The sequence below is a fragment of the Astatotilapia calliptera genome, chromosome 22, assembly GCF_900246225.1.
Source record: "Astatotilapia calliptera chromosome 22, fAstCal1.2, whole genome shotgun sequence".
Lineage (NCBI taxonomy): Eukaryota > Metazoa > Chordata > Actinopteri > Cichliformes > Cichlidae > Astatotilapia > Astatotilapia calliptera.
The window spans coordinates 33,079,771-33,101,888 of NC_039322.1; the positions used below are offsets into that span (position 1 = coordinate 33,079,771).

General features: G+C 44.4%; 1 protein-coding gene across 4 annotated transcripts; it reads right to left on the minus strand.

Moving 5' to 3' along the window:
• Positions 1-999: 999 nt before the first annotated feature.
• Positions 1,000-21,778, minus strand: sema4ab (sema domain, immunoglobulin domain (Ig), transmembrane domain (TM) and short cytoplasmic domain, (semaphorin) 4Ab). 4 transcript variants are annotated; one of them, XM_026156670.1, is made up of 17 exons: positions 21,679-21,778; positions 21,384-21,514; positions 21,029-21,119; positions 18,511-18,677; positions 16,817-16,977; positions 15,688-15,747; positions 15,111-15,209; positions 14,832-14,925; positions 12,548-12,670; positions 12,146-12,273; positions 11,361-11,542; positions 10,384-10,528; positions 5,617-5,806; positions 5,339-5,454; positions 4,387-4,550; positions 3,698-3,792; positions 1,000-3,401 (listed from the first exon to the last, which is right to left on the minus strand). In XM_026156670.1, exons 4-17 carry the CDS (start codon positions 18,605-18,607, stop codon positions 2,584-2,586), a joined length of 2,472 nt encoding a protein of 823 aa, XP_026012455.1. In that variant the 5' UTR covers positions 18,608-18,677; positions 21,029-21,119; positions 21,384-21,514; positions 21,679-21,778; the 3' UTR covers positions 1,000-2,583. The 4 variants fall into 4 exon arrangements, with proteins under 4 accessions (XP_026012455.1, XP_026012456.1, XP_026012454.1 ...); XM_026156671.1 differs by having other exon boundaries at positions 21,029-21,481; XM_026156669.1 differs by having other exon boundaries at positions 21,029-21,514.
• Positions 21,779-22,118: the final 340 nt, after the last annotated feature.

The following is a 22,118-nucleotide window of genomic DNA, read 5'->3' on the forward strand; positions in this document are numbered from 1 at the left end:
ATGGGGTGTGCTGGGAACCCCCTGGCAGAGGGGTAGCCTCTCAGAAGCAGCTGACACGTATCAGCAGGCCAAGCGAAATGCAGCCCAGGTGGTGGTTGAAACAAGAATTCCAGCATGTGAGTTTGGAGAGGCCGTCGAAAAAGACTTCCCATCTGCTTCAGAGCAATTCTGACAAACCATTGGGCATCGAGAGAAAAACGGTGCTACAATAATCTTAAATTGGTAATAAAGTGTTAATAAAAATAAACCAATTCCTTCTGCTGTGAGGTTCAATAGCAGCTTTATGAACGTGGAAATGAAACATGTCAGTCAGTTGGCTCAGACACAGCAGGATGGAAACAGTCGGGAGAGAAACTCAAAGTTTGTTGAAGAAAACGTGACCAAACCAAGAATATGCCAGCACAGCTTAGGTTTGAAAAGTTGGATCTAAACAAACCAGTTTACTTCCTGTTTGTCCAAAGAACTAAGTGGAGATGTTTATCATTAATGTACAGCATCACGTGTGGTGAGAACCAAACAGCATTTCAGCACAAACATCTCTCACCAAGTGTCACACATGATGGTGGAGGGCTGCCAAAGGACCTGGGCACCTTCTCTATATACTAAAGCATTCTAAACCAAATGTGAGTCCATCTTTCTGAGAAGCTAAAGCTTTGCCTAAATTGGATCACGCAGCAGGACAATGATCCCAAGCACAACAGTAAATATACAAGCAAACCAATCTGAATGACATGCTGTGGCAGGACCTTAAAGACACTATGGATGAATGAACCGAAGGAACCCTGTAAAGCAGTGGGACAAAATTCCTCCACAGCAACGTGAAAGACTTCAAGTTCAAGTTAATGCTGCGAAAGGTGGTTTTATTAGTGAATTGTGTAGTTTACTTAGGTTTTAACAGAAGTTCATTGAGTGCTGTACAAAAGCGTCCTGAGAGGACGATGGCAGAGCAGACGGATTTCCAAGTCGTTAAAAAATTGAGAAGACATAAAACAAAATGTGATGGTTTTTTATATATTTTATAACATTTCAGAAACCTGTTTATTGAAGTGAATATAAATATGTTGAGTCTTTATTACAGTTGTGGATGATTTTTTTATTGACATGTCCAAATGGTGAGAAGTACAAACAGCTCCACAGGATCGTCACATAACATGTAGCAAAGGCACATTCACTTTGTTTTGTCACACAAGAAAAGAAACTTGGCTGACTCACCCTGACCATGTGCTACAAAGTTATGTGAACACGCGCACACACACACACACACACACACACACACACACACACACACACACACACGTCTTTGGATACATTTTCTGATCCTTACACATTTTGATCAAAATGTAATATATGGAAACAAATGATTTCTTGTTCTAAAAGGTGCATACAACTGTACAACTGGCCGACTGTGGCAGTTACTGGTGTTGCATTTGACTAATCTATAAAAATATTTAAAGAAGCAGCTGCATTGGACAGAACTGTACCTTTTACCAAATGAAGCTATCAAGAGAGAACAGAATAGTCAGAACATAACCAGCTATAATATGACGAGCAACCAGAACATTCAGAACCAACACGTCACAGCTAATCAACAGTTATGCTTTTCATTGGATCAGTGCTCCTATTCAGAGAGATTTTAACCAGGTTTTTGTCACCACTACTTACAAATACCTAAATGTTACAGTTTAGGAGAACACAATTACTGACCACCAAAGCTACGGCTGCCAGAAACAGCTGCTAAATTCGTCTTTTTAGAATCGTGTGCAAACTTTATTCCAGTTATTTCCACACAAAAGCGTGTCAGCTTCAGGCAATCAGCAGTGAAAGTGTTACAGACAAGTCAGTTATCAGAACTGGGACCTCAGCGGGTCCAGTACCAAGTGTGACAAATGTTTGATCTCCATCAATACACCAGTTCGAGCTGTGAAAAAGACTGGGCAGTTACAACACACACGGTTATACAGCAATTGCGCCTGTTCCAAATGTAGCTGTGCAGAACAGGCGCAATTGTGTAATTTTACAGTCTTGTTGTGTGTTGTTGTGTGTTGTTGTCCGGCTATTTGAGATCACAGCAATGACACTGTGGAAGACATTTTTCACAACCCTTCAAAGGCCTGTTTGAGGGTTCGAGGAAGGGTCTGGCACTTAGGTGTAACGGTTGAAGCTTTATATTTGTGAGACATTCATTTCCCCACGCCTCTTATTCCACCACAACAATACTCACAAATGCTGCCAGTAAATGGCTGTTGAGAAAAGTGATCCCACGCACAGTTCTTTGATTTATTAGTACGATCACAGATCTTACCGATTGGGATGGCCCCCCTCAGCAGCCACTTTCAGTTGCATATGGGACCTTATTTGTGACCTAAACTGAGCTGTAATTTCAATGTACACCAGGACATTAAAACTGCATGTATAGAATAATAAGTCAAATCCCATGAAAACCACTTTAAAATGGTTTGTGTTACTTCCTCGCCCTTCAAATAAAGTTTTAAATCCTTTTCCTCCTGTTGCCAAAGACTTCCCATAGATCAGGAGTCTTTGAGTGCCACGTGACTTTTTTCATCTGTAACACTGTACCTCTCTTTAGATGGGGGTGTTAGGCAAATGTCCATTAGAACCTGAAAGCGCAGCGTTACAAACCAACTCGCTGCCATGTCCACTTTGCTGTCCTTGTTCATTCCTTTTGCTCAGAAACACATTCGCCCTTCGGGCCTCCTGCTCTACAGGGGTCCTTCTGTCAGAGTCTATGGTTGCTGCTTGTGGGGCTGTTCTGTGGTTGCAGCGCTGTGTGATGACAAACAGAAATATGGTGATTAACAAACTGAGGGACAGCACTAGCAAAAGTGACACAATTACCAGCTCCTTTAAATAGCATGGGGCTTGGGCGGCCAGCAGCGCTTCCCCATCCCGGAGCTCTAATTCTCTCTGTCGAGGCTGCTTTGTCCATGAGGTCAGGTTTTTGCCCAGCTGTCTGGTGGTGACTTGAGTGTTCCTGTTGGATGGCGTTGTCTTAGACTCTCCTTGGTGCGTTTCTGTTCCTACAGATATGTGGAGTCCAGATCCTGGCTTGGCCATAGATTGTGTTGTGGGTATGGCATTTGTCCGAGGCTGGGTGTAGCTGGTTGGAGTTTGAGACAGAGGGCTGGTCTTCTGCTTGACATGATAGATGGCCATAGTCTGTTGGTAGCCATTTTCAGTGGACAGGCAGAGGTAGTGGCCCAGTGTGGCAGGGGTGGCCACAAAGCTCAGACTCCCATCCTCCAAGTTCAGATACAAGTCTGAGGACAGCCGACTGTTGGGACGCTCCCAGAGCTGCTGAGACAGTCGTGATGCAGCAGGACACTGCAGCCGCACGACTTCGTTCAGAGACACAGACACCAGCTCGCCTGGAGGACACGAGGCTGACATACAGATTATAGTTTGCATCAGAAACAGGTGTTTGGATATCACAGAAACTAAGAACAATGACCGTGCTTCTAAACAAGAATCTATTGGAAAAATCTGAACTTCACACAATCATGTCTAAATTAGAAAAGTAAAAGTTAAATAAAGCAAATTCATGTTTTATATGTTTGACTCACAGCCCACACAAAACCTCAGACGTGTGACTTTTCATGATTTATTTCATTCCTTTTAGACTTTTCTCCTCCATTTAATCTTCAGACTAAAATAGATATTAAAAAGATGTTATACTCACCCGCAGGCAGTTTGTTTGGACCAAATCTGCTCTTGTGATTTAATGAAACACTGCTGCATGCCTCTTCAGCGTTTCCTCTTTCTATGTCCTGGGCTCTGAGGAGGGAAACCATTAACAGAGAAGGTGGGCACTAGGTTTCACAGATTCCCCACTGATGACCAATCCTCAAACCAGAAGTAAAAACATGAAATTCACAAAGCAGTCATCTATTAATTGGAAGGTTGGTGGTTTGATCCCTGGCTGCTTCAATCTGCCAAATATCCTTGGGCAAGGTACAAACCCAAGTATGATGTGTGTGAATGTTACAACACACTTTCACAGAGGAAAAAGTTGCACGGAGCGCTTTGAGTGCTCAGGAAGAATAGAAAGGTGCCAAGTAGATAAGAACAAGACCATTAAACATTGACCGAGAGGGAGGAAATTCCTACATGGATGTTGTATAATCCCACCTGGAGTATCCAGATGTGTGGTCGCGCCTGTAAATGATTCATTTAAACAAAGCTGTGCTACCGGCTCAAAAGCTACAAGGTCAAGAATAAAAGTTGACTAGCTTTGCACAGTTTGGTATTACCGACTCCTTCCTCAGCTGATGTAGTTTCATTGTGCAACCTTGTGTTTCATAATAAAATATGTGAGCAGATCGTGTGTGCTGAACGTATTAATCATAATAAAAATGTAGTGTTACTCACAGGTTAGTGTTTGTTGTAGAGACCATCACACAGACCCTACTGGCAGGATCCCAACCACAGAAGGGATCTCGGGCCAGAACACACTGAGCACAGGTCCAGTAAAAAGAACAGTTAGCTGTCGGGACCTTCACGACGCCCTCCGACGTGCCGATATAAATCACTCCCTGCAGTGGGACAGAATAAGCCTTCAGACATGTCTGTATAGTACTCTGTCGCAATGACATCATCCTGCTTCACTGTGATGGAGAAACTTTATCTAGTTTGCAAAACTGAGTTCAAACGGTTTACCTGCAGAACATCTGGAACAACACAGAGATCAAGTCTACTTTTTACCCAGACTTGCAAATTGATCAGTTAAGGACTCCAGCATGTTCATAAAAATAATAGATAACTGAACCGAGTGCACGGTAAACCTCTGGGACATTATGTCACGTCCCATTCGATGCAGCCAGTTTGCACCTCCGACTGTCCCTGAGCTCAGAGAGGTGATTCCCCACGACGCTATCTGCTGTCTCACTGGGAGATTCCCCTGATGCTGTCAGGCATAGAAGGCACGTGGGAAACATACAAAGGACTGAGCACTACTTTGAGTTGCTGCAATGGAATCTGGGCAAAATGGACCAGTCTGCCATATCATTAGTTTCATTTTGATCTTTCAGTGTGTCTTTGAATTCATTTGCATCCAACAATGTGACATCCTTTTGTCCCTGACGTGTCCGTCGGTCCATATCAGTATGAACGTCCAGCATGACCTTGAGATGGGTTTCCTACGTGTTCCTTTATTTTATTTAGCAGTGTAGCTTGGAGCTAAATAATAATACATAAATAATTAACCCTCAAAGCAGCACACAGGAACTCTCTATGGTCATTGCCACGTCTTTGTCTCCATTGCCTCCAATAGTCTAAAAACCTAAATGGAACTGAACCACCAAACGTCAGCAGCAGCGTGCACCTTGGGTATGGAGAGCTTCAGGCTCCTGACAGGCTGAGGCTGCTCAAAGACCTGAATCTCCTCGATGATATGGGCCCCTCTGAGTAGCAGCACTGCTTTATGCAAGTAACCAGACTCTGAAACATCAGAAAAGAAATCATTAATAACATAAAACTATTCAAGAAGAAGTGCTGAGAGGATATAACCTGTACTGTGAGGTGTCAGCCTGGTAGTCGTGGAAGAGTTCAGCCTTTGAAATGTGTTAGTTGTGTATTTTACTGCTCTGCCTGCAGTCCTACCTGTAAGCAGAAACAGGACAGTGTAGTGTTTGCCGTTGGCTGCCTGGACCCTCTGGACAGTCAGGTGGCTGTAGGTGTTTTCAGCAGACACCATGGTCAGGTTCCTTCCAACTGCTCGCACACTGTCATCTGCCAGGAAGTTCTCTTTGACAAAGCGCAGGGCATTGTCTGAGGCGTTGTGCAGGCCACACTAACACAAAAGTTGACACAAACTAATTATTTTTGTATTCATTTCCATTTGTGCGGCACTTTTTTAATCGCACATTATGAGCAGCAGAGAGCGTGCCATCAGCGAAACTGCTCCCTGCTCACTCACTCAACGCTCTAACGTATTTAGGTTACACCTCAGCCTGTGGGTCTCGTCCACTTCACCCTGCCGACTGTTATGTTGCCCATAGTTACATGTTTCAAATCTGAACAGCGCTTTGAAATGTGAAGTAGAGCATTTAAAGAATTTTTAAGAAAACATTTATAATAAGGACTACAGTGTCGATGTTAATAAGTTTACAATATTCTGAACACATTAGTGGGTGTGTTGAAATATGAAAGTATGGAAAAGGAAATATGTTAAAATCTGGGTGAGATGATGATGAGAGATGATGATGAGAGATGATGATGAGAGATGATGATGAGAGATGATGATGAGAGATGATGATGAGAGATGATGATGAGATAGCCTTTATTTGTCAGCTGCAGGTCTTTTGCCCACAACCGAGATGACAGACCTTGCCGACCATACATACAATACAAACATCACATTGGGGAGACAGGTCAGGCCAGGTAGCGAGGAAAAAAAACATTGAAATGTGCAACACAGAAGGATAATACAGGAATGCACAGATATCAACACACCACAGCACAATAAACACAGACAGCAACATGGGGAAGAGTTCCAGTGTGTACATCTGATCTGGGACCGCTGCAATCTTTCTACTGCGCCTCCAACTTTTTTTTTTTTTTTTTTTTGGCCTGTCCCGTTTGGCTCTTTTGCATCAGAATTGTTGTCTAAAGGCAAAGAAAGATGCCCAACGGATTTACTTTACCAAATTGACCATCCCAGCCTTGCCATAATGGTCCATTTGATTCACCTTTTATTGTTTATTTTATTTTCACTTGCTGAATACGGGACAGACTTGACTGGGGGAAAGAAGGGGAGAAAGAAAGAGGGAAAGAGAAACAGCTGAGAAGAGGGACGGGGGAGAAGGGCAAAAAACAAAAACCAACAGAACGGGCAGAGAAAAAAAAAATACATATATCAATCACCTGGATCACCTGCTGAGAAAGAAAAAAGAAAACAAGCAGAAGAGAACAAGAGTAATAGAATAAACAACATCACAATGATATATGGGAATATGACAGTAAATACTAAATGTTAAACATTATTGTGCAGCACATAAGATCAACAGAACACAGTGTGCTTTGAGGTAGGAGCCAAAAAGGGTGTAGTTTGTGGGTGTGATCACCCGTGTGTACACCTGTGAGCATGGACGCGCTTGTTTTTTTAAAAGGTTCCTTCATGTAATGATCTGCTAGAGGGTGTGGGGGGGCCACAGCCCCGTCCTCCAGGGCATGAAGCAGGTATGGAGGAGATCAAAACTCCAGACATCCAGAGGCCCCCAGAACACAAGAGACCAAGGAAGACCAACAGAGGGGCAGCCGCGCCACTGTCCCAGAAAGAGCTGAGGAGAGTCCCAGATGAGGGCTCACTCAGCAGCCGCGGAGCAGAAGCCAGGGGGGGTTGCAGTGACGCGCCCGTGAGCTCCGCCGGCAGCCAGCCGTGCCTGAGTGACCGAGCCCCAGGCCGAGAGGCCGGGGGCACCCCACCTCCGAAGTGGCCCGAGCGAGCCCCAGGCTCCAGGCCCCGATAAGCGGCCGCCAAGGAGTGAGCCGGTGTGTACCCGGACGCCCATCCCCGGACACAAAGAACCACCAACGCACCGATGTCTGAGGGGGTCCGCCACTGGCAGGGGAAGTGGTGGTAGGGGGAGATAGGCCTCCAAACCTTGGAGGGCCTGAGATGTCCCCAGAGAGGTGGCGTCTGATACCCAGCCTGACATATAGACACAGACATACAGGCACACACAGACACAAACATCCATTCCCACCCTCATGCTCTCATATGCACTTACTCCACACTCAACCAACGTGGAGACAGACATAAAGAGACGCTGTACACACAATCACACTCCCCAAGCGTACTCTACAAACCGGGTCTAGGTGCCCCCGCCCCTGGAGGGGGAACTGCACCCAGACCCAGGTGGTGTTACCCTTTTCCCTGCGGTGGGGGGAGGCAGACCGCCCCGACTCCGCAGCAGCAGGGAGGCCCCACACTCCAGACCGCAGTCGGACGGCCAACTCCTCCTCCTAGCCCCCCCGCTCCAGCAGGTCGCAGAGAATGGGGGTGGGAGAAGACTCCAAACCTCCCTCCACCCGCTCATTGTAGTGTTGATGCATGTGTGTTCTAAGGTGCAATTAAAACCCAGGAGGGCATGGAGCTACCTGCCAGAGAGCAGCAGGTAAGCGCATGGTCCCTCCTGCTAGGCCCTCAATGTCTACGTGTATTTAAAATTGAGAGGTGGGCAACGATGCCAGGGGTGAGGTGTACACCCTGATGGTACTTTGGACTCCGTGTATCGTGCCCACCCCCAAGATCCTACATGTATGTGTAATGAGAGTGTGAGTAATGTGAATGTCTAAGTTGTGGGATAAAATTGAGGCAGAGGCAGCCAGAAGGGGACAGAGGGGGGGTAGCCTCCTCTGCACCCTGGTGACATACCCCTACTCCAAGGTCCTGCATGTGTGGGTGGTTGTGGTGGAGCGGGAAGAGGGAGGCAGCTGGAGATGGGGAGGGAGGGAGGGGCAAGTGACCCCTCCCTGGGGCCAGCTCCCCCGCTGACCCCAGTAGGCACCCCCATACTCTGCGACCCGCCAGGGAAAGGGGGCCCAGGCCCATCCAGACCGGGGCCCAGTGCAGCAGCGCCTCCCGGCCCCACAGAGCCCGGGACAGTCCACCCAACCCCACCACAGAGAAAACTGCACCCACCCCACCATCCACTCATCTTCCAGACTACATAAGACAATAAACACCCAGGCTGAGATCTTCCTCCACCTCTCCTGTATCTCCCCCTCCTGCAGGAGGGGGAGATACTGGACTGCGCCTCCAACTGACCCGATGTCCAGATCAGAGGGGAGGTAAGCGTTGGAGGTGGCGTTGGATCCGGGGTAGGGAGGGTGATGCGTCGGTGAGTGCTTATCAGTATCAGTATATGTATGTGTGTGCGTGTCCATAGTTCAGCTGAGACAGTGTCCTTCGCCCTGCCAGGCTAAGTAAACAGTCTTCCAGCCAACCCAGGTGGCCTTGCAGGGAATGGGAAGGAACAGACTCAACACAGTCGTTATCAGATGCATTTAGAAAAAATATCATTTACTTTGGTAAACTGAATTTCCCCGGTGTTACTAAACAGAGAAAGGAATTTTTGACACAACTTTCCAAATAACTTCATCCAAACTTTTTTTTTCTTTCCAAAAAACCAATAAATACTGAGGTTAACATTATTAGCTCCCCGATGCTATTCTTCACTTTTTGCTGTATATCAGGCTGCAGTCGTTTGTTGTAGCTCCTCCAGGTTTGATGGCATGGACTCTTCTCTTCAGTTCACCCACAGATTTTCAGCGAGATCCGGAGCTTTGTGCAGGTCAGTCGATAACGTTCACCAGGAGAGACGTACGTTTTAGTTGTTGTCATGTTGGAAGACAAACGATGACCCAGTTTCTGCTGCCGAGTGCTTGAGGTTTAAAATGGTCACATATCCTTCTTCTTCATAAATCCAAAAATAAGAAGCATCTCAAAGAGCTGTAGTTTAATGTCATCTGACCAAAGCACGCACTTCCCCTAATCCTGCTCCAGGCTGAGTCTGGTTTGAGGTCGTAAGTTCCTGTGCAGGAGTCAAGTGATCATCTTCTTTGAGACTCCGATTCCCAACTCGGCCAAGTCATTCACTCGTGTTGTGGCAGCGTTTTCTTAAAATCTTTCACTTCTGCAACAGTTGTTCTGTCCTGTTCGGCTCTCATTACATTTCTCGATGATACATCTCAGTAGAACAACTCGGAAACGCTGCGATAACTTTGAGTATCCATCTCCTGCTTTGTGAGCATCAAAAATCATTTTTCTCATGTAAACAGATTTGATTTGGTTTTCGGCTGCTGCTTTCTCTGTGACACACGAGACACTGGAACCTCAGTTTTAACTTAATTTTATAAGCTTTCAGCTTTAAAGAGTTAAAGCACATCATTGCACAACCTGGTTTGTTATTCAGGGATAATTTATACTGACCCTGGAAAAAACACTTTCTCAGATAATTCTATTATTGTGAATAAATATATATCATTTATGCTTTCTAGCATGCTTAGAAATGCTATGTTGGAAATCCTTTGTTCTGTTTTGTCAAAATTTTGACAAAAACTTGAAATTTCATGCTAATAATTTTATCCACATCTGTATAAAGAATGCTAAGCTAACTGTGAAAGTGTGAACTTGGTACCAAGAGCAGAAGTAGGAAGTAGTGAGAAAGCAGGAAGGACCAGACGGCAGTAATGACGTGGAAGAAGACGACAAATAATCGTGAAACTTTTACATCTGAGAATTAAAGTTTCTCACAGCTGTGAATATGTAATTAGTTTTTGCACATGAAGGCAGCGTGTGTGCACGTACACCCGCTGGTTCATGGAGACTTTACTCTAAATAAGTTTTCATAAGTAACCATTTACCTCGCCTGGATTTGCGACCTTCTCTTGAACCCGTGCACTCCACTGTAATGTGTCCCGGTTCAGGACTTTGTAGTTACCAGAAAAGACCGATTTGATGTCAGTGAGGCGGAAGGAACACACTGCTGATCGCCCAGAGTTGACAGACCTGGTTAATCAAAAACAAACATTAAGAATACAGTCACGAAGAATCAGAAACATGGAACTACGGCAAGCAACTTGTTTCATTCTTAAATGTGCGTCCTTTAAATTGTATTTCTTCTCTGTTGTATTCTATGTCCACGGGTGCACATAAGTGTCAAAATAAAAGACGAGCACCAGATAAGAAGTTGCAGCGCGCGTTTGCGTACATATCAAAGGCAGTGTTTTTGTCCACTAGAGTGGGATTTTCACGGCACATTCTGCACCACATCTCTGTGCGTTCATCATTTGTTTGAAGCCAGCTCACCTCCTGCAACCACTTTTCCGAGGATACGCGCTTCTTTTGTGGTTCGGACTCCTTCTGCTATTCTTTGGAGGTGGAGGAACACCAAAGTAACTGCTTAAAGGAGCTTCTTCGACATCTTTAAGAGTTCTAAACAAATGTCTGTCCTCCTCCAGAAAATCTTACGTGCGTTGCAACTTCTTATCTGGTGCGCGTCTTTTATTTTGACACCTGCGGACCACTTATGTGCAGCCCTGGTTATATCAACCCTCAATTCGCCCCTGAAGGCCACAGAAAGACTGCCTGGAGGACTCGTGAGCATGACGAGAGCCTTCCTTGACTGGTACAGAAGAGCACATCCCTCAGATTTGAATGCTTCCCCGGTCAGATGGCATGGATACATCACTGCAGTTTTCTAAATGCCCCAAAGATCAAATCTACGCATGCTTCACCTACACAGTAGGTCAAAGATCTGAAAACTGTGCTTCTCAATCTCAACAGCAAGTTTGTATTAATGGAAACATGGTGATTTTTTTCAGGAGACATCATCACTCACCACTGAGAGGTGAATATGCCATAAAAGAGTATGTCATCCACAGGAGCGCCCTCTGCAGGCAGGAGGGTGTCTATGTCCTGGAGCACATTATAGGGCAGCTCATGGTCAGCTTGGCAAAGCAGTTGAGCTTTTGCGAACGTGGTCCAGCGTCGCTGCAGGGTCCGCTGACCTCCAACATCACTCTGACAAATGAGAGAACACTGTGATGTTATCATGTACATAATATTACAGAAAGGTCAGAGTTACAGCCCTTTGACAGAATTATGAATAACAATCCTGACAGGTAGAAATCTTGGAGATGTCATCCAGTCATGTGGGTGGAGTCACAAATTCAGCTTCACCTTGCTGACTAAGTTCCCCTGCACCGTCAGACGCACTAAGAAGTTACCTTACAGGGGGATTTCTTAAATACTGACATCACTCCAGTTCATGTTGAGAAGATCAAAAGAGACAAAGTTGTTATTACAGCCTGTGATGGTGACATTCAGCCTTACTGACCACTAAAAGGGCTTTGCAGGCACATTCACCCATTGTATTTCATAAACACATAACATTCAGTGCATTTTAAGGTTTGTTATGCTATAACTGCATCTGTAGCCTTGGACACACATGTGACTGGCTGTCTGTTTCCTGTGTCTGAATGAGGACTATTAGTGTTTGCGTGACGGGTTTGGTCTGCTCGTGAAGTTTGTTTGTTCCTGGGAGAAAATTCCAAATATCAGAGCACTGCTAAATCTTTGCAGAATCTCTTTGGACGGTTCGTAGACACCGTCGTTCCCACTTACCACACAGATCTGAGAGACGCGGGAGACGATGAACTTGTCGATGAAGTCATACTCTCTGCCCACTTCAGTGAAGAAGAAATAAATTTTCTCTTCATCTGGAATAAATGTGGAACTGATGAAAGTTGGATCTATGGCAAACAGAAGGTAACATAAGCAGAAATGTAAGTTACTGGAAACAATGTGTGAAAGACATGGTAAAGCTGGAAATCCAAGTACATTTTCAAGAATTAAACAGAAATAAGAAACACTTATTACAATGTTTGTGATTCCCACCACATAACAGGTAACAGACAAGATGTGCCAGCAAACAAATGGATTGATACTGATCTAAGACGCCATAAACGTATCTAATATTAAAGAAATTCAAATATCTGAGGTTGGGGAAGAACTCGCTGCACTCACCCTCCAACCATCCTAATGTGTCATCCAGCTTCAGGTCGACACGCTTGCCCTCGCTGAGGTGCCTTGAGATGACTGGCCGGTTCCCCCTGTAGTCTGCCACAGTGCCAGTATAAAGCTCTCCATCTGAGACACATGACAACATCTAACATCATACTGACGAGCAACAGCGACACAATGAAAATATATTCGACCATCTTTGTGGCTGCTGGCAGCATGTTTGTGTGCATACACACTGCTGGCAGCATGGTTGTGTGCATACACACTGTTGGCAGCATGTTTGTGTGCATACACACTGTTGGCAGCATGTTTGTGTGCATACACACTGCTGGCAGCATGTTTGTGTGCATACACACTGCTGGCAGCATGGTTGTGTGCATACACACTGCTGGCAGCACGGTTGTGTGCATACACACTGCTGGCAGCACGTTTGTGTGCATACACACTGCTGGCAGCATGGTTGTGTGCATACACACTGTTGGCAGCATGGTTGTGTGCATACACACTGCTGGCAGCATGGTTGTGTGCATACACACTGTTGGCAGCATGGTTGTGTGCATACACACTGTCTGTAAACACGATGAAAGTTCTCAGTGGACTCAACGTGATTCCACTTTACACAGTAGAATCATGTCAATAATCCACCGTCTTACGTTCACCAAGCTGATTTATTGGTCGCGCTATAACTTGCATGTGTGGCGTGCGCAATCAACATGCAGAAAGTATTTGATAAAGATTTAAAATGTCATGTCACATTTGACCTCTGACCTCCTCAAGGTCAACAGACTGATCTGCAGGTCAAAGTGATAATGATGATATATGAAGCCATTTAAAGCAGTGTTTCTTACTGCCATTGTACTGAGACATGCACATTCTAAATATCACCTTACTTTGGACCTCCGACCTTCTTCAAGGTAAAAGATAAAATAAGGCCTTTTATCTTTAAAACAATGATCAAAAATCTACTAATGGAAAGATTCTGATTGGTAATGGCTTCATGTTCAGCAACACAAAGATCCCAAACCGGCTGATAATGCAGTAAAAGCACACCCATCATCGTGGATTAGCCTTCGCTAATCGAAAAAAAGGCATTTACAGGTTGGGGTAACATTCAAATAAGAGGTTTGAAATGTCCTCCAAGAACATGGACAACTATTCCTGAGAGCGATTAAAGAAATAACAAGAAACATAACAAAGTTCATACTGTGTTGAACCGAGTTCAGGCTCTGATGAAGGATAAAGGTGGTCACAGCAAACACTGCACAGCTGCAGCCTGAAGGTAATAAGCTCTGCAAGAACCATTACTACCCAGGTTAACTTCAAAACTGCTCGTGTTTGAAGTCATCAAAAGTGCTTCATGCTGTGAATTCCCCAATAAATCCTGCAGCTGTGCAATCCTGCATTTTCCACCAGCCAGAGACAGGACAGGGATAACTGGGACAGGGATAACTGGGACAGGGATAACTGGGACAGGGATGATTGGGACAGGGATGATTGGGACAGAGATGATTGGGACAGGGACAGGACAGGGATGATTGGGACAGGGATGATTGGGACAGGGACGACTGGGACAGGGATGACTGGGACAGGGATAACTGGGACAGGGATAACTGGGACGACTGGGACAGGGACGACTGGGACAGGGACGACTGGGACAGGGACAGGACAGGGACGATTGGGACAGGGATAACTGGGACAGGGATAACTGGGACAGGGATGATTGGGACAGGGACGACTGGGACAGGGACGACTGGGACAGGGACGACTGGGACAGGGATAACTGGGACAGGGATGATTGGGACAGGGACGACTGGGACAGGGACGACTGGGACAGGGACAACTGGGACAGGGACGACTGGGACAGGGACAGGACAGGGACGATTGGGACAGGGATAACTGGGACAGGGATAACTGGGACAGGGACAGGACAGGGACGATTGGGACAGGGATAACTGGGACAGGGACAGGACAGGGATGATTGGGACAGGGATGATTGGGACAGGGATGACAGGGACAGGGACAGGACAGGGATAACTGGGACAGGGACAGGACAGGGATGATTGGGACAGGGATGATTGGGACAGGACAGGGATGATTGGGACAGGACAGGGATGATTGGGACAGGGACAGGACAGGGACGACTGGGACAGGGACGATTGGGACAGGGACGATTGGGACAGGGATAACTGGGACAGGGATGATTGGGACAGGGACAGGACAGGGATCACTGGGAGACACCAAAATAGAGTTGTAATAATCCAGTCATGCTGTGGCATCATTTCCTCACCTACAACGAGAGCCGTATTGCGTTGATAAGGGTCATAGGGGCATCGACCTCTCCCTTCATCAGGCTTGAGGCTCATTGTTAATGTGTCAGTGTTCTGGGAAGACAAGGAGAAAAAGTCAAGCTGCTACTGAAGTGAATGCTAAATGGACCATTTCTACAAACACACAAAAAGGGAAATTCAAGCTTTTTTGTATCAAGTTTATGCTACAATCACTAAACAGTGAGTAACACTGTAACACTGTCACAGTGTTAAACAAACTAACAACTTAAATGCCTTACGATGTAGGTGCAGCGTGGACTGAAGGCGAACGTTCCACAGGCATAGATGTGGCTGGTGTTCAGGAACTGCAGCACACGTATGAAATTGGGACAATCAGCCTGGAAACACAAAGTTTAACATTTCAACAAAACCAGCTCATGTAAAACTGTTAACGGTTTGTCTAAACCAGGACCTGTTGGTTCAACTTCAAACATTCTCATGTTACATCAAAAGGGACTGTAACTGCCAGCTCCCATATGGAAAAGAAATAGTAAAAACATATGATTTACTCATGAAAGTGGCCACTTTCTCAGTACTTTCATTTTTTTTTTTTTAGTAAGTATACAAAACATACAAGTTTCATTATATAATTTTTCAAGGGATCTTATATCTGTTTTCACTCTTGTATGCTTTTCATACAAGTTTCATACAAGACAGATACAAACTTTATAAGATTTATATATATCTTATATATATCTATATCTATCTTTTCCATATGGGCTGGAACATTATTGGCACCTTTGTCTCGTTTGGTTTGTATATTTGTAATTTAACAGGTTCAAAGCATTTGTTCATACATTCAAACAGAACACTTACCATTTTCTTTCCCTTCATGGAGCACTGCTCAAGGTCTTCATGTGAAGGAGTCCAGTCCAGCTGAGAGAAGAGGAGAGTTCATCAAGTTCTTCACATTAACCACAGCCGCAGGTTTGTGTAAAGATCGTGATGTGAAAGATCACAGCACGGGCCAGAACACATTTCTTTTCGAGACTGCATTTTTTTTAAAATACACCAAAAGCAGGCACTACAAGTTTTACAGTCACAAAGGATTTAACCCAGTTTGTGTTTGTCCGAATGTTTAGAAGGACCTTTAGAAATTCATTTAGCGATTTTAAAAAGCTGCCTGCTTCTACATAAAATACTGGTTTCTGCATCGTGGTCTCCTGACTTAAATAGCACATCAAACAGGAACAGTTAAAAATGCTTTCACTTTTTTACTGTGTGATTATTGCAAACTGTGACACTGAATGTGTGAGGTACATACGAGTACACAAACGTCAAACTAGTCATACTGGACGTACTCTCTAGTCCACAGACTGGATTATCGGATTGTGCCAAGATGTGGCAAGCTTAGCTAACATAGGAGTACACGAGAAAGGAGACGTGGAAAAGGTCCTGATCTAATTCTCAAACTACTGTCTGAACGTCAAGTGTGAAAAAAAATGAATGAAAATAGAAGCAGGCTGTGGTGTGCAGGCTACAAGGATGAAGCGCCAGGTTCCTCGTCTATCTTTGAGCCAGTATTTCATGCTTTAAACACAATAAATATTTCAATATATTTTAACTTGGCAACAGAGACTCTGCCTGCAATGTTTTGCAAAAATACTTTAGAATAGTTTAATAAAAAATGTGCTGTTTTTCTTTTGAGTTCTTTAAATTTAAAAAAGTACAGGTGATGGTGAAGCAGTGATTGTGAAGCTGAAGACTTGACAGCCAAGTAGTCCTTCTTGTTAGGCTTCTTTGAAGTCCACCAGCAGGGCACAGACATGGTTGTTTCACTGTCTCTGCAGTCGGGCCGTCATAAACAATTGGTAGTCACATGGACGTCTGTTTAGAGCCTCACAGTCTAATTCCTAACAGAGACCATCTGATCTGCATTTGCATAATCTCAAGTGACTTTATGTCAATATGCATAAGTGTGCATCTGTCAACAGTCAGCCCCTACCTTGTTCCTCAGTATGATGCTGTCCTTGTGGCTAACATTCAGTGCTAACACAGAGTCCCGGGCTCCAACATATAATATGTCCCCATCCTCACTGAGCAGCAGCGTGGTGGTGTTGCTGACATCGTGGCTGTTGAAGCGGATGAGACGTCTCCCAGGACTATCTGTTATCAAACAGCAGTTTGTATCAGGACAAAGCATGTTAGGATTAAATATCCACAGATAACTAAAAGGATCCAGATATAACCGGCTACAGAGTGTTAACTGCTTAGATGTCGAAGAACTCGGTGTCTGCGAAACGTCTCTTCCACGTTTATTATGCCACAGAAAATATTGTGACCACGCTATTTAGTCACTTATTCAACACTAAACACACAATTCACAGTGCACACAGAAAGAATCCACATTTCATTATAACCTGATTCATTTTACCTCAAAGCTTAAACACAATAGTCCATAATGACAAAGTGAAACAAGGTTGAAATGTAAAAAAATATAACGTACATACGTGTTCACAGCCTTTGCTACGACACTCAAACTTGAGGTCAGCTCAATTCTGTTTCCACTGATAATCTGTGAAGTGCCACGTGACTGGTGATAAATCCAGCTGATTGGATGCCACACCTGTCTAAGGCCCCATAATTGACAGTGCATGTCAGAGCACAAACCAAGCCGTGAAGTCCAACCAACTGTGTGCCGACCTCGGAGACAGGATTAAACCAAGACACAGATCTGGGGAGAGGAAACATTTCTGCAGCATTGAAGGTCCCAATAAGCACAGAGGCCTCAGGAAGAAGTTTGGAACCAGCGCTTGGAGTCAAAGGGCCGTTGTAAGGCAGATGATCAAGAAGTTCAAAGTCACTCTGACAGAACTCCACTGTTGGTTTGTGGAGAAAAGAGAAACTTCCAGAATGACCATCTCTGCACCACTCCACCAATCAGGCCTGTACGGCCAGGTGGAAAAGTCACCTGAGGGACTTTCAGACCATGAAAAACTAAATTCTCTGATCTGATGAGACAAAGATCTAACTCTGTGGTCTAGATACCAAGCACCATATGTGGAGGATACTCTGGAGGCACTGCTTAGCACCTGGCCCCTACCATCCCTACAGTGAAGCACGGTGGGGGCTGCATCATGCACCATCAGGAACTAGGGGACTAGTCAGGGTCAGAGACATCCTTGATGATAACCTGCTCCAGAGGTACTGAAACACAGCCAAGATAACAAAGGAGCGGCTTCACTGTGTCGATGTTCTTGGGTAGCCCAACCAGAACCTGACCGAACATCTCTGAAGAGATCTGAAAGTGGTTGTGCACGGATACTATTGCTGTTATTTTTTATGCATCTTCCAGAATTTCAACCTCTTTTTTTACTTACATGTGAAACAAGCACTGAAACAGTGCCCTGTACTTGCATTATAATCAGACACTGAAGTGTACAATCTCACAGTACTCCATCTAACATGATAACTGTCAACTACATTTGTGTCCCAGTTAATTTGATTAACATGATTTTGCCCTTTTTTTAAATTCATGAGGTTTCAGCACAATATCTGTGCACAAGAATCGATTTCGTATATGAAAGACGTGAGAGAACAAACACATCGCTGTGCTTTGTTCTATCCCTAATACATTTAAATGACCCAACATGATAAAGGGGGTAAAAATGCACGTGATGTTTCAAAGGCTTCACTCACCCATGGGGAAGGAGACTCTGGGAGTCAGTGTTGTCACACATGGGCACAGAAACCCCAGCAAGGCCAGGGCGAGTGGCAGCAGGATGGGGATCTCCATCACAGCAGGAATAATGGAGTCTGGCCTCGTTTACACTGAAGTTCACATACTCTGCTGTCCATCACTCCATCTGAGACACATGCACACACGTTACCGTCCAGTCCTCTAATCAAATGCATTGATTTGTGTTGTTTCAACGGTGAGTTTGTGTAACTCCGTTAATGTTTATATGCCTAAGCATCAAAGCTACAGGTTTAGAAATCAGAGATATCACCTATGAGGAGAACATGAGGAGGAACATGAGGAGGACATGAGGAGGAACATGAGGAGGACATGAGGAGGAACATGAGGAGGAACATGAGGAGGAACATGAGGAGGAACATGAGGAGGACATGAGGAGGAACATGAGGAGGACATGAGGAGGAACATGAGGAGGAACATGAGGAGGAACATGAGGAGGAACATGAGGAGGAACATGAGGAGGACATGAGGAGGAACATGAGGAGGACATGAGGAGGAACATGAGGAGGAACATGGGTCCGTCGCTGCGTTTTGTTTGTTCAGCTGTGTCTTTGTTTCTTGCTGTGATGAAGAGTCACAGCTCAGGCAGCGCCTCGACGTTTCCACAGTGTGGAGATGTCGCTCATTTAAAAAACACGAACCTGAAGATGAGCTCGACCCTGTAACGCGACACATGCACGCGGACGGCTCCGCCAGCACAGCCCGCAGAGTTTACAGATTACTGCTGGGGCGTTTTACGTGGAGTAACGATGCAATGACGACAGTTTCTTGTGTGCTAAATAACTCTATCTTAGAAAAACTTACAGAGCGACAACACAAAGACAGAAAAGTCAGCTTACGTTTCCTTTCCTCCCCGTTTTCCTTCCATCGCTCCCAAACCACCAATATTCTGTCCAACACTCGCGGATCAGTAACGCGAGGAGAAAACGCTGACCGTGGTTCAGCCTTTACTATAACAACAATGCCTCCTCCCATTCGCAGATCTAGGAAGCCCGGCCTCCACCTGCAGGGCGGCCGTACTCATTACAACGTCCGAGCAACAGGCCCTCCTCAGGCCCCAGGTTCAAGCTGCGTGTACCAGGGGTCTCAAACCAAATGCGCTGTGGGCCACGTTAGTGTTCAAGTAGTACAAACAAACAAACCAACAAACAAAGAAACATTTCTGAAAATGTAGTTGTTTTTTAAATATCAAATATTGCATAATAAGATAAAACTGCATTTTCCTCCCTCTTAACTAACTGAAGCCTTTCATTGAACTACCAAATAAACTCATTGGTCCTCTCTGCCTGTGCACACGTGGCAGCACTTCTGCTGTCATTGTGTTCATATTTAACAAAACCGAAGTGCAGACATAAGTGTGCGCATTAGTTTGTGAGTCTGTCAGTGAACTAACACAGCCTCTCATGTTTGTGCCTCTGCTCATGTTGCCTTCATATTCAATCATTTGAAGAACTTATTTTAACATTTCACTCAACAACAAACAAAAAAGTCACTTTAAAGCTGCATTATATCTCCTCACATCAGTGTGAGTAGGCCGCAGGTGGGCCCTGGGCTGTGACTTTAAGACCCCTGGTGTATACAGCATGGCCTCCTCTTTAACAAGGCCTTTAGAAATAATATGTGGACACCTTGGTGTGGGTTTGACTACTTGACTAATGACCAACAGGTTTCCATCTCATATCGTTTAGATGAGTGATATTTTTTATCTTTCCAGGAAGAAATAAGTAAACACACAAAACAAACAAAAAAGCAAAATCCTGACAGGAAACTGGTTTGTAGGACAGCTGTGATGTTTAGTCCAGCTGCAGGATGGTCAGATTCAACTTTTTTACACAAGTAAAAGTGAAAAAGTACATGCTCTGAAAAGTACTCAAAGTAAGAAGGCTAAAATATTATTCTAGTAACAAAATAATGTCAGTACACGGGGAATACCAACAAGTCTAATAAGTGGACTTAGCTTGTAGAACACGAGCAGAGAAAAAGAAGGAAATAAATAAATAAATAATGGCTATGTCCTGTTGTAGAGAACAACTTTGTCTCTAAACAGGGAAATGAGTCAGATGAGCACAATCATTTCCATTGAGATGTCTTTAGTGTGCAGGCTGTGATCAGCTGATGTGTGCTGGTCTGAGTGCATTTATACCACTGCATTCAGCAGCCTTTGTCCTGGCTGATTTCTATGCTCTACAGTAGAAAGTTCAATGACTGACTGAAGCATCACCAGCTTAACTTTAAACACTAGATGTAACTCTGACCATGAGCACCAGTCACATGCTGTTCAGTACTTTAACTTCACAGTACAGTAAACTAATAGTTAACCTGCACTAATCTGATGACTGTTTTTAAATAACACAAAGTTACCTTTGTTCAAGACACTGTCACATGTACAGACACAGCATCTGGTTTAAAAACACTTACATGTAAACTTTATATTTCCAGTTTATCAAACAGCATCCTTACCTTTGAATATAACTGCGCTTCCTCCTCTCCTGGTCTGTTGTGCTTATCTTTCTCCATCTCTGAGTGAAGTTCACATGCAGGATGTCTCAGGCTATGGTACACAGAGAAGTGAAGAGAAAGCAGTTCCTGCCCTTGCTTTGTACATGTCAGTAGTATATACATGACATCCAACAAGACAAGCCTTCATTGTGAGTTCGATTAAGTCTTCAACCAACCGATGTTCCTTTTTTGTTACTTGTTGCAGTATGTTAGCTGAACAACACGTCTCTAGTTATGAATTTTTACATTAGCACACAACATGTAAAGTGTTTTTATAAACACATATGAGGTCAACATGTGTCACGTGTGGACATACCTTTTGTTAGGAATCTTGCTGTTTTTCTTGATTTCTATCCTGATGCTTTGCTGGGGAATCTTGATCTGACTCAAAAATCTCCCTTCGGGTTGTTTCACCTGCAGACCCCGTTATACACAAACCAGGTGTAGCTGCAGAATCAGTCAAACCACACTGATGTGACCATCAAAACGCAGTTTGCTCTTTGAGACGATGCATTTATTAGCTTCATTTCAAAGTTCTTTGCTGATCTAAACATCCATTTAGCTGTCATGTCCCAGTATTACATACAGTGGAAGCATATATTACTATTTACCAGTATTCCCAGCACTAACATAAGGTCCAAGCCACAGCATGTGAAATTAGTGTTCTTCAGAATAAGTCACAGGCTTCACTGTGAGCGCAGCAGCGGGTAAGATGGCTAATGAGGAGAAAAGAAGATTGGGGAGGATTATCAGTGACCTGGAAACAGCCATGTGGTAACAGACTGAATGCCTCTCAGTATCAAACATGAAGGTGTTAAGACAAGTATAGCAAAAGTTTGTGAATCCTTTGAGATTTTCCATATTTTCACAGAAAAATAACATAAAAAATAATGAATTTATAAGTCAGAAGGAGAACCTAATCAATGAATGATATGTGCTAAAAAAGGAAGATTTCTGAAGAATTCAGTGAAAAGATTTCTTGTTGCTTTGCACACTGGAAAAGGTTACAAAGCCACCTCTGAAGAGTTCAGATACAAAGTCCACGTTCAAA

What these genes read in the sequence shown, in the direction of transcription:
- sema4ab (XM_026156671.1), bottom strand. Translation starts at nt 18,607, where the DNA reads ATGGAGATCCCCATCCTGCTGCCACTCGCCCTGGCCTTGCTGGGGTTT. An exon ending in GTCCACGCTGCACCTACATC is followed by an intron (nt 14,926 to 15,110) that starts GTAAGGCATTTA and finishes TTGTCTTCCCAG; the next exon opens with AACACTGACACATTAACAAT. An exon ending in GGCATATTCACCTCTCAGTG is followed by an intron (nt 10,529 to 11,360) that starts GTGAGTGATGAT and finishes TTGATTAACCAG; the next exon opens with GTCTGTCAACTCTGGGCGAT.